Genomic DNA, 15,000 nt, shown 5'->3' on the forward strand with positions numbered 1-15,000 from the left:
TGGAGGAGCGAACAAATTGAATCATTAATCATGCGATTGATTAAAGCAACTTACAACAAATAGCAGACCCAGATTAATCGGTTTCTTTCGACCCCTTTTCTCAGGAACACCTCGACCAGTACCTGCCGATGACGATCATGGGTGTGTTCAGCATTATCGGTGCCTTCTCGTTGGCCGTACTGAAGGATAAGCTAAGCCCAAAGTACCGACAACGGAAGCTGGCCAAAAAGATGGCATCGAACGAGATCATACACAGTGAAGATGCTCGAGCGTAAGTATTGTCGATCAGATACGACGAACCTTGCTCCGCGAAAACAAATGTAATGCTCACTACTCGCATCTCTTTTAGGCGCATCGAATCACACTTTCCACGCCCGGCCGAAGATGGCGGTATTAGCAATATCGGATTCGCTCAGAATGAAAGCATTTTCCTGTGAGAATACGACACCTGTCTCTCTCTCGCTCTCTGTAGTGCACCCGTATGTTTCCTATTCGCATGTTCACACTTAATCATACGCAGACGGTGTTGGGCCTGGATCGTTAAGTTTCGCTTTAAGATGGCGGATTTATGTTTGTAGAGTTTAGACGTCGTAGAGCATGCTACTGCAGCTAGCCCATTAAAAAAAAAGAGAGAGAGAAGAGGAACGAGAGTTGGCTAGTCGCAGATAGCGAACCGGACAGGGAAACATTACACGAAAGACGAGGGTTATAGGCTACATAGCGTTTAGATGGTAACTTGTGGCATTCACCTCACCCCAAAACCGTGTAACCGCCTGTAGCAGGGCTGCGTAGTAGTGCAACGGTGATCGCGCACACCACGCCTTGTTGTAGAGGGGCGATGGAGCCGGGTCTCCCTTTTTTTTTGTTAGATTAGTCTTCTTATGCGCTGTAAGGATCGCAATAATGAACGATTGACACAAACCAGCAGGAACGGACAGGATAACGCATAACGATTAAAGAGCACAAACTTGTGATAATTACTCTAGTGGAGCAGCACTCCTGTTGAGTGCATGCCTGTGTGTGAAAGAGCTCCAGCGCCTCCAGAGGCAACGTGCAATGGGATACATCTCCAGATTCTGTTGCAAATGTTGCAATCATGCGCTCGAGGAAGGCACCATGACGGTAGAATATGGTAAGGAGATACTTTCCATAAGAATGATTAGGAAAATTGAAATAAAAAATAAATAAAACAATTGTTACTTACTCGGATCGCGATATTGTGTGGGATATTGTTTGCACCAGGAAAGGACATATCACCGGCCAGCCAGGAAATGGTGACACTCGGAAGTCGCTCCAAAAAGTACAATATAAATATCTAACCCAGCTCGCGCCGGTCGGTCGGTCGTTGCCATTCATTCGCTTCATTTGCTTTCGCCATTTCGCTGGGCTACAGCGCACTACAAATCTGGTTCCTGGCTGAATTTCTACTTCAATGGACACATTGGTTCGATCGGTTCACTGCATCGCCGCATGGTACCCGCTGTGGGAAGCCAATGTTGTCCGAGAACCAACATTGGAAAAAAGGAAAACATTAAGCCTGCGCCGACGCGCGTGCAAGCATTCGCTAACCCGGTTTCGGTGTTGGAATGTAACCCATCCAGCCAGCCCGGCAGCCCGGCAGACCACGGGCAGAGTCGCGGGTGCGGTTCCCCGCTCCTCGAAGGTGCACCGACCCAGTGCGTCGGCGGTTGTGGCCACGGTATGACGGGGCGTTTGCGCAATCTCGATCACACCGATCATCGGTGTCGACCAGCAAACGAGTTTACGATCCGAAACGGCTAAAGCACCGAGGTAATGGTACGAGGGCGGTCTGATCGAGAGACGCAGTATCGGTATTAACCCTTCGGTGTCAGTTTTAAGCCGGCAATTTTGCTGTTGAATTGTTGCTACAAATACTACAGGTTTGTCTCTTGTTGACAAGTCTACTGTTCCTTTTGTTGACTCGTGGCATTGAACTACTGAAGCAACAAAGTCACTTTATTACAATTTAAAATCATAAGACGTAAAGAAGGATATGTGAGAAGGAGACTGACCATAAAACGGATCGAAAATGGCTGGAATTATCTTACAAAAGCAGCGATCTCAGCAGCACCAGCATCGAACCTGCACTCAAGGGTCTCACGCGAAGAAAACCCGATCGCTCGGGCAGACTTTCGACTTCATCGACGCCGAGTGCTGGCCGATCTTCGATCGTGTAGAAAGTGAGAGTGTGTAGTAGAACCAACACCTTGCTTGCTGTGAGGTGTGAGCCTTTTAGTCGCTTGTATTAGTAACCCGCGTCGCGAGGCGTGCCGAACCATTTTCCTAAGAATACTCACCTGACCATCCTCCACCTCGCCTCGCGCTTTCAACCGGTGGCGCCGACCGACGAAGCAAAGCCCACAGCGACAGTGGGAAGGGGTTTACGTGTCGCAGCCAGCCAGCCAGCCAGCCCAGTGTACGGCGGCACTTTCAGGCGGTATAAGACACGGTCTCAGCGCCCCATAAACGGTTATTTGCTTGCGGTTCGTCGCTTGGAACGGTTTTGATCGCGGAGTGAAGTGTGCGTCAGCGCACACGTGTTTAGTGCGCTGTAGTGAGAGCCAGTGGAAAAAGGATAACGCCCAGGACAAGAGCAACGCTGAGTGAAAGTGTAAAATCGTAGCAGCTGAACCTGAGACGAAGAGACCATTCCGGGAATCATCCCGTACCGTGCTAGTGCGTCTCGAGTGGAGTGTGTTGAAGCAGACTGCTTGGAAGTCAACTAGAGGAGAGCAAAATGAAATATTCGCTAATTCTGGTATGTTTTCGTAATAAAATCATGTTTTATGTAGTCATGGTAGTGGCTGCAAAACATATTTCATGATTTCATCTCATTGTGAGATGCTTTTACATGTTAATACACCCATTTAACCTTGGATAAATCAAGCAGCATCGTTGTCTGTGCGACAAAAGCTTCTTGCGAATTATTATAAATGGTACAGGGTCTTGCAATGCATCCTTCACGCCTGCCTTGTCATGGCAGAACGAACCCGTCATCCATCATTCTCCGAAGGGAGATACCTTCCTCTGCACCATCTTTGCATCAACTTCGTGGTTGATCCTTGACCTTTTTAACGCATTGCACGCATTGTGTCGACGCCCATGCTGAGATGTAGGGCGCCGTAAAGCCCCTTTGCTCTGCAGTTGCACCTCAATGACATCACTTGATCGATCAACAGGCAAATCAAGGAGAGTGCTATGGAGGCTGTACACCATTAGCAGCAGCAGCAGCAGCAGCATGACACGCACTAGACCAGCCCTATGGAGCGCGGTCATATTTTTTTTTTATTTATTCCAGTTACCTGATTGCAGCACTAAAGTGTACAGCTTACGGGGGTGAAGGGGGTGCCCCCGACCCCGAAATGACTAACGACTGTGCCCGGCCCTGCCATGCCATGCTCCCTTACAGCTTTGCAGCCCTCAATCGCCACTTCATTGACGTGTTGAATGTGTCTACGGACCTACCAGAAGGTGGCCCAGCTCTAGGGGCCTTCAGGTGGCTGTTTGCTGTTGCCATCAAAACGGGGGTAGAGAATGTAGCCACCAGCTAAGGGTGGCTTGTGTCGCGCTACCGTGGAAGAGATCGCTGTCGTAAGATCAGAAGCGTGCTATCACTTGATTGGAGCTAAGGATTGGTGCCGCCGCCTGTTGTCCTGTGACATTTCCTCATTCTTGCGCCACTTGTTTGCTTAACGGGCGTCAATTTTGAATTCCAGCGCCTGTCAGTCGCTCTGTCTGGAGGGATATGATATGATTACGCGAGTCCTACATGGTGCTGTCGCTGATCACACACGGCGTTCGCTTGGGATTTGGTAACAACAGCAACAACTGCTGCATACACGAGAGATTTCCAGGCGCCAATGGCGACCGGCTTGTTCTGGTCGATATGTGGTCACGAGGTGTCTAGCCGACATCGATGTTTTATGCGCTCCAGCTACAACCGCGCGACAGTCACAGTCCATTGGCCACACATTGCCTTTTGCTGGCTGCAAGTTGTGTTGGTTATCAAGTTACGGATTGTATTCCTGGCTCCATTCCGCTTGCATAACCAAATCGTTGTTCGCGCACACAGCATAATTATGCTCGCACAGTCTCCTGCATGCGGTTGCATGTCTTTCTCCGCAACAACAACAACAACAAAAAACTAATTTAATTTTTCCTAGAAGAAAAAAACTGAAGCGAAACCGCGAAAACATCTTGTTAGTGGACCATTTTTCATCGCCAGGCAAGCGTGTAAACGGTCAACAACAGTAGGGTAATCTATCCGCTCGCTAATGAATAGCCAAACACTCGCTACACACGCTACACATTATCTCATACGCCGTTTGGGGGGGGCCTTTCATCCTCGGCCACGGAATCCAATCGTTAATTACCGTGAATTCCAATCCGAATCCGTTATGCACCATCATCATCATCTAGCTATCTAGATAGGTGCGGGAATGTGCGGCATACCGGCATAGGTCTTTCCCTTTTTCACCCAATTTCCAGCCTGCGATTACTGCATCGCCGTTGGTTTGTTAGTTGTGGCGATGCAATACACATTTCCGATTAGTGATCACTTCCGCAAGCTATTTCTCTCTCTCTCTCTCTCTCTCTCTCTCTTTCTCTCTCTTTCTCTCCGCGTCGATAAACGATAAATCAAAAGACTGTCCATCGGCATCGGCACCCCTAAATCTTGTTCCACATGCGCTCCCCTCTAGCAAGCGAATAGAAAGACTTCAATGCCAGCGAAAGGTGAACTGAAACGAACCCCCTTTGGGAGGGGTGGCGGTCAATAAGCGACGGCTAATGGAGAGTGTATCATAGAAAGGCCAAACAAATTAAAGGAGGCTTTACCATGGTCAACGTTGAATTGGGGAATGGCTTTACTCTTGAGGTGCAAATTGCTTTTATTAGCTGTTGTTGCTCTCAATCAACTTTACCTGCAACAACACGTTGTTATGATCACTTATTCTCAAATTTAAGCTTTAGCATTACGTTTATATTATTTTTAAAAGAGTATCAACATTGACAAGTCTCACTTTCTATACTTTACATGGCATAGTGTATGGTATATTGTTGCTTACATATTAACCACACCATTTGCAACGCGATTTCGGCAAACTGGACCGTATCGATTAAGCGCATTTCCAGCAGCACCTTCAGTAGCTATTCCACCTCTCTCTTTCTCTCTCTTGCTACTATTCATCGAGCTAATAGCACGGACAGCACGATGAGGCTAACGAACCCCAGCCGGTGGACACATAATGTGCAGGCTGCTGGCACCAGTAGCAGCTGGCTACTGCTACTTTTATCGATTGTCCTCCGACGTTTCGTTCCTCGACGATCCCCCGGGCTAGCCAGCGAAAGCGCTAAACGCGGAGAAGCCGGTGAGATGGATACGTAACCGAACTTCTCCGTCCCACCGCCTAACCAATCGGGGCGAGTGCGGTGAGTGAAAGGAAAAATTCATTCCCCACCACCCCCCAAAAGGGAACTGTATGTCAGGCGACAATGAGGCCTTATGGAGCATTAAGGATTCGGCGGATACGGGCCACGAGCACGTCCTGGACTCGCCCAAAAAGTGATCTGAGCCCCAGTGCAGCCGTACGTGTTCTGCATTCGGTTTTTTGCAACGGTGTGAAGATTGAATTACGTAAAGTGCAGTCGCCACTCGAGCCATTGCACCATTATCCTGGCCCGTGCTCCCGTTTCTGCCCCTTTTTTTGTTTGTCTGGTGCATGTGCATTACCGGCAAACCTGTTTGCGTGCGCTTGCTTGAGCGCCACAGTGGAACGGAGAAGTGCTTGACATTCGGGGCTCGCGTGCAGGATCATAATTTGCCTCGGTTACACAACGTGTTTCGGGAGGATGCAACTGGTTCAATGCGGTGTCCTTGGCACGGTGCTTTCGATGAAGCCGCTCAGCATTGTTGTGAGCTAGATAGATTGCAAACTAGCAGCCCGGATGCCGATGGCAGAGCAGTTACTTTCCATTTTCATTCCCTGAGCCAATTGCATGCAGGACAACGATTGTTTTACTAAACAATAGAGTATATCATTTGAATGGCATTAAACCGGAGTGGTAAGCGATTTTCTGGGGACTCACTCGGCCACGAGTCTTTTCAATTGCTCCAGCTTTCTCCCCTCCAGCACCGCGCACCGCCCACCGAGCGCTTATCTGGTGACAATGGCGAGCATAAAAACGGATTTACTGAACAGATCCATCACTTTCGCCCTACGCCAAGTGTTTCAAATGAGATGCAAATTGTGCCCACGATGAAGTGTCAGACCAACGTTGTCCTCGTCAACGGGCGGGCCAAGGTGCAGACGATGAATATCAATTCGGTGTGGCTCACATGTGCTCCCGATTCCCCCGGATAGGCTCTAGACGTGGGGCTTGTCGTGCTTGTCAGACTTGTCGTCTTGGCCGTACGGTACGGGCAGACTACCAGCGTGATGCATGGGACGGCGTCTACAGCGTGTGCTGAGCGCTCACCTCAATGGCACCGTTCGTTGCATGCCTGATTGATGAACTTTCCAATCCAGAGGGGGTTGACCTGACTAGAGGAGGATTGTCATTGTTTCGGTTCGATGGAGGATTCGGGGGGGGTGTAAGAGGAGAACCATTTAGCATACCGTTCCAACGACCCCGATTATTTACCAGGACACCAGTCGGTCGGATGGTGGATTATGCTACAATTTACCTGGAAAACGATTTATACCTGCGCTACGTCTCGTAAGTACGCTGTGATTGATGGGCAGCTGCGTTAGACACCGTGCTGAGGCAGATTGGGAACGAAAAAGTGCAGATTTGCAAACTGAATGCCGTAGCGCGTTTAGCGGAACTTTTTGGTAAAACCAGGCATCCTGGTGAACGCCTTATAAAAGGCAAATCATCGTGGGAATCTTTGCTCTTCGAGAAGATAAATTAAATGTCATAATCCAAAAGAATCCAGCTCGTTCTCCATCAACGTTGCTCCATCCATTCGCTTATTGGTTGATTCATTTTCCATCCAAACCATTGAGCCACCTGCGTTTCTCACAAAGATTCCGGGTGAAACCATAAATTTGGAAACATACAGTTGTGTTCAAAATAATAGCAGTGGCTGGTTCAAAAGCTAAAAAGTAACATAAAATGATAATTCATGCATCGATTCGAAATCTGTTTGTTGTGTATACAAAAAGGAACAAAACTAAATAAGAATGCATAGTTTACTTTTTAAAATCAGCCCATTACTAAGGGCAATTTTAAAATAACTAAAAAAGTAGCTGTTCAAAAAAATAGCAGTGTTTCACCATTCCTAGTATTTTCACTCGAGAATATCAAATTTGAAAAGAAAAATAGGTTCCGTGGTACTGACATTGTTTTTTCCACTTCAATACTTTGTAGAATAGCCTTTATTTTTTATTACAGAGGCGCATCGCTTAGGCATAGAGCTTCCAAGTCTTTGACATCGAGGGACAGGGATCGCAGCCCACGATTTACGAATTACTGACCAAAACTCTTCCATTTTCATCGGCTTTGCTTCCGAAACAGCACATTTGACATCTACCCATAGATTCCCAATGGAATTGAGATCAGGAGACGGCGCTGGCCACTCCATAACCTCGATGTTCTTCGGCTGAATCCACGCTTTTACGCGTTCACTAGTATATTTAGGATCATTATCCTGTTGAAATAAAAATTTCAATGGAATTTCTTCTTCAGCATAAGGAAGCATGACCTAGACAAGGATTCTGGTGTATGCATTATGGTCTATGATGCCTGGTATACGATAAAATGGTCAGGCAATATAGGAGGAAAAACATCCCCATACTATTATATTGGCCTCCTCATTTTTCAATGTCCTTACCGTATTCCGTGGTCGAAATTCTGTGGCAAATGGACGTATTACGTACTAACGACGGTATTTTGATCCAAACAACACTATTTTGGATTCATCAGATCACAAAACATTGCGTCATTTTTCCTTGGACCAGTCCACGTGGATTTTTGAAAACTTAAGACGTTTAGCAACATGTTGATTCGACAACAAAGGTACTTTACGGGGACTTCGTGCGTACAGATTAGCTTCTATTAATCGTCCCCTGACTGTTACTGTGCTCGCAGACAAGTCCAATGCATCCCTAATCCTGTTGGAAGTGATTGTTAGATCTCTCCTCGACATGTACACTATCTTTCAGCCAGTCTCCTGAGACTTGCATCGCTGCCGGCACTCGTTTTTGCCTCCGCTTTCCATTTTAAATCATTGCTGATCATTTTGGCAAAGCATCCCAGTAGTTCTTGAACCTGCAAATACGATTTTTCTTACTTTTCCATATTTTTAAAATAAAATTCCGATTCTCATCAGATCAATGGTTAGAGGGTCCCATTTTACTGCTGTAAAAATAAAAAAGTCTTGCCTTTCGTTAATTTTTTGCTTTTTACATATTAACCGATTGATGGAAAAGCAAAACGTGCAAAGAATTTTTTTTAAACACAAAATAACAATGAAAATAACTTAGAACCACTCACCACTGCTATTATTTTGAACAGTAAAAAACAGACGTTGCAGCAGTTTTTCGCAAAAATATCAGCAAGTTATGATATTCTTGGTGCAAGTAGTATGTCTATCTTATCAGTGATCCCACCACTACACACCCACATGATTGATTGATAAAATAGACAACGCATACTTGAATAATGATCATTTCTTTACTGGGTGGTTCGGCACTGCTATTATTTTGAACACAACTGTAAAACGCTCGAGAGCACCACCGCTGCCAAATGTCAACAGGACCACCTTCCCCCCGGGGGAAGTGAAGCTTAGGTTCTTATCGTTGCCAATGGTTTAACCTTTCGTAAACGACCACAGAACAAACTCGATCTGCGATTGTTTCTACGCGATTGGCAGCCATCAGTGTTCCGCCCTATCGCCCTCTCGTGATCAAATATCCATCGCAAAAGCATCGAACAAATGCTAAACAGCTCTTTGGCGCGCTTTAGTGGTGGCAATCGATCATCCAACTGATCGATCGGTGTGTCTCCATCGCAATGGTCGTTGCAAAAAGACTCCATCGGTTACCGCGCTATTGCATATCATGCTGCTGCTGCTGCCGTTGCTGCCGTTGCTCCAGTTATCGATCTTTTCAACACAACTTAATTGCTTTGCCGGCAGGCCCGGGGTTCGCAATCTTGCTCTCGTCTCTCCTACGTCTTACGTTGAGGAATTGAGGAACTGTTGAGGAGCGTTACTGAAGGCTTTTGACTGACCAACTGACCCGCTCCAAATCTACGTCTCTCGCTCGTGATTCCAAATGAAATTCCAACACGCCCAACAATGGTGGTGCCGGAAGCGGAAACGTCTCATAGAGCCTGTCAACGGTTGATCGCCGGTCACCTAGGCATTAGCCACATATGAATTGTCCCGGCCCAAAAAAAGACTCAACTCGACCGAGCGCTGTGCAATCGTGGCGCTTATGGCCTTGTCACCGATAATGGGAGCGATATATAAAGAGCTGTTGCGTCTGTCTGGGCGATTGGTTGTAGTTTTTTTGGTTTTTCGCGGAGGTGAAGGTGATCGCGTCTATCGTATCACTTTATGAGACATGTGGTTCAACGGATTGGCAGACAAAAAAAAAACATTCGATCGAAGGAGGCGTTCTGTTCGCGGTGAACGAGCAGCTGGCCAAGTGCCAAGTGATCGATTCCGCGCGACGGGATTGCGATACGATCGAAAGTTAGTATCTAGATTCTGCTCCGTCTATATAAAAAAAAGGCCCATTTATCATAGTGCCTGTTTGCTAAATGGCCACTACCATCACCGCCCAGCTCGCGTCGTGACGGAGCTCGCGATCAGTTCCGGGATTGTAAAGAATGGCCGACGACTTGACCGACGACTTTCACTTTCAAATCGGCATCGGGAGTGTCCGATCGGTGAGCCGTTCTAAAATTGTTCCAGTGTTAGTGGAAAGGAAAAATTCCACGCACCTCGTGGCGCCTCCTAGCCTATGCTCCGAGGCCAATGACCTTCAGAACATTGCATCTTACATTTTCCCCCGTTGCCGGCCGGAAAACGGTCACGATTGTCCGAGGCACTGCACTCTCACTCACAATGGACGCCACTTTGCTGCTCTTGACCGTCTTGCCGTCTGAGTGTGTGGGGCCACAACCCTCTCGGTGTCAGCTGAAGGGCGTAAATCGTTTCAAGTTTATCTCGTTACACGATCTGCGAAGATCATCGAACTCCGGACGATCGACCCCCAGCCGTGGGGGGAGTCGGTGCAATCTAGTGGACAAGATGTCACTTCCCCGGACACGGTGCTTCGGTGTGTTAATTGCAGCGCTCTAGCGCCTAGCTATTATCCAGATTGGGATGATTGGGAGGACAAACCAGATGGAGGAAAGGGGGCACCATAAAATGCAGAGTGAAACGAACGTAAACCAAGGCAACGCTTTCTCTTGCTCGGATCTTGTGGTCGTGCCAACGTGCAATCGAAAAGCCATAAAATGCACATCATCTTGCAGCTGGGGCACATTTCCCCTCCCGTGGGCTGCATCCACCGTTATCTGGTGGTAGATCGGAAAAAATAGGCTCGAGGTTTCGCTTGATTGAGATGAGCAATTGCCAAAGGAAAGCGGTCTATTGGCAGTCGATCGTCGGCAGTCGGTTACAACAGGTTTACTTAATCTCTTTCCCCTATTTATGGCCAGCAGTATGTTAATCATCTCTCTCTCTCTCTCTCTCTCCGGTTTGCTTCTTCTTCCTGTGCACCTGTTCCAGGTCCCGCTGGCGGGCATCATTACACTAGCGACGGCCCAGTACGGTCCAGCGCCGCCAAGGATCAACATCCCGGGTGCGATCGCGTTGCCGCCGATCCGCGAGGAGCGCCTGCTGCCGCAGCAGCCACCGCAAGTAATACGCGTCCGGCGTCCGGGTGCGGTGCGCCTAGCGCCACCGAATGCCATCCACCACCAACTGCCCAACTCTCCAACTCCCAAATTCCACGATCCGAGCCCGCTCGAGCATAAGCCGGTGACCGAGGAACCGGAGGATGACTTCCGGCCCGCCTTCATCCCGCAGCTTCAACCCCACCAGCCCTCTCCGACCCCGTTGGCGGCCGCCGCACCCATCGGCCTACCAGCCCAGCAGCATCCTCTGCCGGACGAGCAGCGCCAGCAGCCACAACAGCAGCAGCAGCCACTGCACGATCTACAGCAAAATGTTCTCTCTCGCTTCAATGCACAGGACAACCGGCCGGTACCGATCTCGCGGGCCCAAATCCCGGAGCGTTTCTTCGCCACCGACAAGGAATCGATAGGGCCGAGCAGCGGTGGTGGCCAGCGCTTCGCCATCGAACGTCCCCAGCCGCAGCAACCGGCGCCCAAGCAGTACCGACCGGCACCAGCGCCCCAGCAGATCGCTCGTCCCGTCGCGGCACCACCGGCACGCCAGCACTACCAGGACCAGGATCAGGAGCGTCGCCCGGTTGCGCAGCATCATCAGCAGCCCGGACGCAGCCATTCGCAGCAGGAGGAGGACCGTAAGCGCAAACCGGTCGCACAGATTCTGCGCAAGTGGCGCGAGGAGCACGAGGATGGTTCCATCACGTGGGGCTTCGAGAATGACGATGGATCGTTCAAGGAGGAAACGATTGGCATCGATTGTGTGACGCGGTACGTTTTTTTTTGTTTTGGGAAGACCAAGGCCAGTTGAAGATAGAATGCCTTCTCTCATGTTTTCCGTTGCATTTTCTCTTCCAACAGCGGACGGTACGGTTACGTCGATCCGGATGGTGAGAAGCGCGAGTACAACTACGAAACTGGCATCCTGTGTGACCCGAACAAGCGCGATGAGGATGATGATGAGGACAATCTGGAGGTGGACTACCAGGAGAACAAGGCCGTCCTGCCGAACGGTGTGCGCCTGAACCTCAACAACATGGGCAAGAAGCAATCGAAACGACCGGGTGGTGAACAGCAACAGCAGCAGTACTACCGCAACTGAAGAAACTAAATAGTTGCAATCCGTTTGTGCGATGGTGGTAAAATCGAAATGTATTTATTACAAGCACACCCTAGCACGCGCTCTTCCCGGGACAGAAACGGGGCCGGGACCGGGTCCGGTCCTAGCTACCTCTCTCCGGAAAGAAGCCCAACTCCCTACCCTTCCTTCCTTCCCGTTCTGTGTTTAAGTCTTAATTAATGAGAATGCACTACATCAAATACGCCGAGGTACGGCGAAAGAGAGACCGGTACGTGTGGGTGTACGCAGGAGAATGCAATAAAGTTGACCGTTACAGTTGGTGTGACGCGTGTGATTATCAAATTTTAAACGTAAACTCGCTCCGGTCTTCAATTTCTTCTGGAAGATGGTCCCTTCCATAATGGTCTTTTATCGAAAAACTAAATGAAAAAGGTTCTAGCAAATTGGCACCCTAGAGAAAGGGGGGGGTGCCCACAAAGCGCGCCCAGGCCTTGGCTCTTAATATGGACGCTGTCGCCGCGGAGGAGGCATACGGTTCGGGGGCGTAATGTTAATGTCCATAAAGTCCCCGATGGTGAACTTGGCTTGGGCGAGCGTTTTCGAATCGTCCGCCCCTTTCTGGCCGGAACAGGTAACGCCGATTTCGCGCATCCGAAACGAGGAGCCCCGGTCCGGGTAGACGACGGCGAAATCGAAGTAGGTACCCTTACGGCGCGTCTCCGGATTCACGTCCCGCACCAGCGTCGTCAGTTCGCGTAGCGTCGCATCCATCCAGGTGTAGATCTGCAGCTCGTTCGATGGAACCTTGCCGTAAGCGTACTCGTTCGCTGAATGATGCCGTCCGGTCGAACAGAATACTCGCAGTAACAACGGGCAGGTCTGAAATGGAGAGGAATTGGTTAAGCTGCAACAGAAAAGCCGGTTGGACGTGCCGTTTGCTTACCTTCTCCCGATCGACTGATTTCGCGGGTTGTGGCTTCTCTTCCACGATCATCGATTCTAGACCGGCCATACTTTGTACTGATACGGTTTGGTGCACTAGCGAACACTATCTAGGTAATTGGAACACTGTATGGTAATTAGAAAAACGGAATTAAGTAGACTTCCGGCGAATGAAAAATACAATTTTGGCTGCTTGTTTATATCCGAGATTGACAGAAGAGTGCGAGAGGGAGATAGAAGGAGAAAGCAAGATGGCACCAATAACCAAGATGGTTAATAGAGAACAAGGTTTCTCTACAATGAAGGAGCGACAGTGATTTGAATGCGGATTTGCATAAACGGTTACGCGTTGGAGTATTTATTTCGCATTTAAAATTACGTTAATTTCTCATAGACATTTTGATAGCTACTTATTGGATTCCACTCCTACTTTTTTAGCACGGCTTTTAGCTCATTCATAAGCATCGATCCCACGACCAGCTTCTCGCAGTTAACGGTTAGATGGTAGTCAGCAGCACCGGTGGATCCATTTTTCCGCTCCAGCACAATCAGCACCAGACTTTTCGAGCTCATCGTTTGCCCGGCAAACAGATACCGTTCGGTCGGCCCCTCCTCCGCACCGCTCAAAGCCACGCTTGCAACGTTGCTGGCCTCAAACACGGCCTTCTGAAGGCTTTTGTCCGTCGGCGAAAGCGACTCGTTTAGCTCTAGACTACAGGAATGTTCGGTCATACCACGCAATTTGCCTCTCTCTGCATCGAACGTTGCCTCCGAGATGGCGACTGATCGTACCATCTCCCCGACCGGTGCCTTAAGCGTCACCTGGCTCGTACCACTGCCCGACCGGATCTCGAACGCGATCGGTTGGGTGGAATCGTTAAAGTCAACTCCCAGCATTCCCACGACCGATTGACCGGGATTCAGTCGACTGATGGGTGCGAAATCATTCACCGCTACTCCCACCGGCAGGTTCGCCTTTTTGCCCACCTCAATGTCCACCAGCTCCACGTTGCCGTAGTTGGTGAAGACCAACTCGACGGAAACCATACGGGAGGAGTACAAATGTGGTGCACGAACGAACCGATACTCGATACCGAGCCCAAACCCGTTCACTTTGTTCAGCAACTCACGCTTCTTGGACGGAATGAAACTGGGCCCCACTAGCTCGACCGATGCCCCCATTCCTACGAGACCACCACCGGGGGCCGCCATCGGTGTGAGGAAGCCACCCATCGAAGGCGTCATTACGGGACCGATCGGTGGAATATCATCGAGGTCGAGCAGAAGATCGAGATTGCTTTTGGCCGGGGGTGCCCCAGCTGCTCCTGGTGCTTGCTCCGTTGATGATGCTTTCGGCTTCACCTCGCGTCCTTTCTTTGTGTCCGGTTGTTGCTTGTTAGTGGAAGAGACGGCCGACACCTTGGAAGGCTTCTTCTTTCCAGAAGATGATGCGGAAGACGCTGAACCGGAAGTGGAAGAGTCGTAGCTATCGCTGCTACTATCTTCCTCGCTATCCTCCGTGGAGCTTTCCTGTTTCGATTGGCTTATTCCTTCGACCTCGTTGTAGGCCGTTTTCGAGAACCGATCTTCATCGTTTCGATGTTTGCTCTTTGCGTTCGAGCGCTTCGAGGATGCTCCGTCCATGCCCAGCTGTTCCTCATCCTCGGAGGCGGCCGACGATTCACCACCGCTACTATCGTCACTTCCGCTTTCGCTCGAACCACTCGATGAGCCCGATCCGGAAGAAGACGATCCCGAGGACGATCCAGAGCCCGAGCTGGATTCCGAATCCGACGACGATCCTGCCGATGAAGCACCCTCGGTCGTAGTGCTGCTTTTGTCCTCCGATCCCGAGTAGAATGATTTAGTTTTCTTTTTACGACGATCAGTGCCTCCACCGGATGCAGCATTTCCGCTACCTGTACGGCTGTCACCTCCTCTATCGCCTCCCGGATAATCACTGCCAGCGCCAGATCCGACAGCTGCCGGTTGTTCCACATGGCGCACCGAACTATCCGGTGCAACGGTCGGCCAAGCCGGTAAATCCTGATACCCGGTCGTGGGCATGTTAAGGTAGTGAGACAGCGATC

General features: G+C 49.6%; 4 protein-coding genes across 4 annotated transcripts in view; 2 read left to right on the forward strand and 2 right to left on the reverse strand.

Moving 5' to 3' along the window:
* Nucleotides 1-1,183, forward strand: part of LOC126571524 (organic cation transporter protein) — a 14,584-nt gene extending 13,401 nt beyond the window's left edge. The window contains exons 6-7 of the mRNA XM_050230100.1: nucleotides 105-271; nucleotides 350-1,183. Of these exons, the coding sequence (XP_050086057.1) occupies nucleotides 105-271; nucleotides 350-437 (255 nt within the window). The 3' untranslated portion in view covers nucleotides 438-1,183. The remainder of the gene's footprint in view (nucleotides 1-104; nucleotides 272-349) is intronic.
* A 1,266-nt stretch (nucleotides 1,184-2,449) lies between these two features.
* On the forward strand, nucleotides 2,450-12,026 carry LOC126570556 (uncharacterized). Its single transcript, XM_050228397.1, has 3 exons — nucleotides 2,450-2,779; nucleotides 10,766-11,658; nucleotides 11,749-12,026. Exons 1-3 carry the CDS (start codon nucleotides 2,759-2,761, stop codon nucleotides 11,987-11,989), a joined length of 1,155 nt encoding a protein of 384 aa, XP_050084354.1. The 5' UTR covers nucleotides 2,450-2,758; the 3' UTR covers nucleotides 11,990-12,026.
* On the reverse strand, nucleotides 12,009-13,107 carry LOC126570557 (histone deacetylase complex subunit SAP18). The gene is made up of 2 exons (XM_050228398.1): nucleotides 12,912-13,107; nucleotides 12,009-12,847 (listed from the first exon to the last, which is right to left on the reverse strand). Exons 1-2 carry the CDS (start codon nucleotides 12,978-12,980, stop codon nucleotides 12,467-12,469), a joined length of 450 nt encoding a protein of 149 aa, XP_050084355.1. The 5' UTR covers nucleotides 12,981-13,107; the 3' UTR covers nucleotides 12,009-12,466.
* Nucleotides 13,108-13,233: 126 nt separating this feature from the next.
* Nucleotides 13,234-15,000, reverse strand: part of LOC126570343 (AP-3 complex subunit beta-2) — a 3,996-nt gene continuing 2,229 nt past the window's right edge. Inside the window, exon 4 of the mRNA XM_050228037.1 lies at nucleotides 13,234-15,000. This exon is cut by the window's right edge and continues 507 nt beyond it. Coding sequence (XP_050083994.1) covers nucleotides 13,337-15,000 — 1,664 coding nt within the window. The 3' untranslated portion in view covers nucleotides 13,234-13,336.

The sequence above is a fragment of the Anopheles aquasalis genome, chromosome 2, assembly GCF_943734665.1.
Source record: "Anopheles aquasalis chromosome 2, idAnoAquaMG_Q_19, whole genome shotgun sequence".
Classification (NCBI taxonomy): Eukaryota; Metazoa; Arthropoda; class Insecta; order Diptera; family Culicidae; genus Anopheles; species Anopheles aquasalis.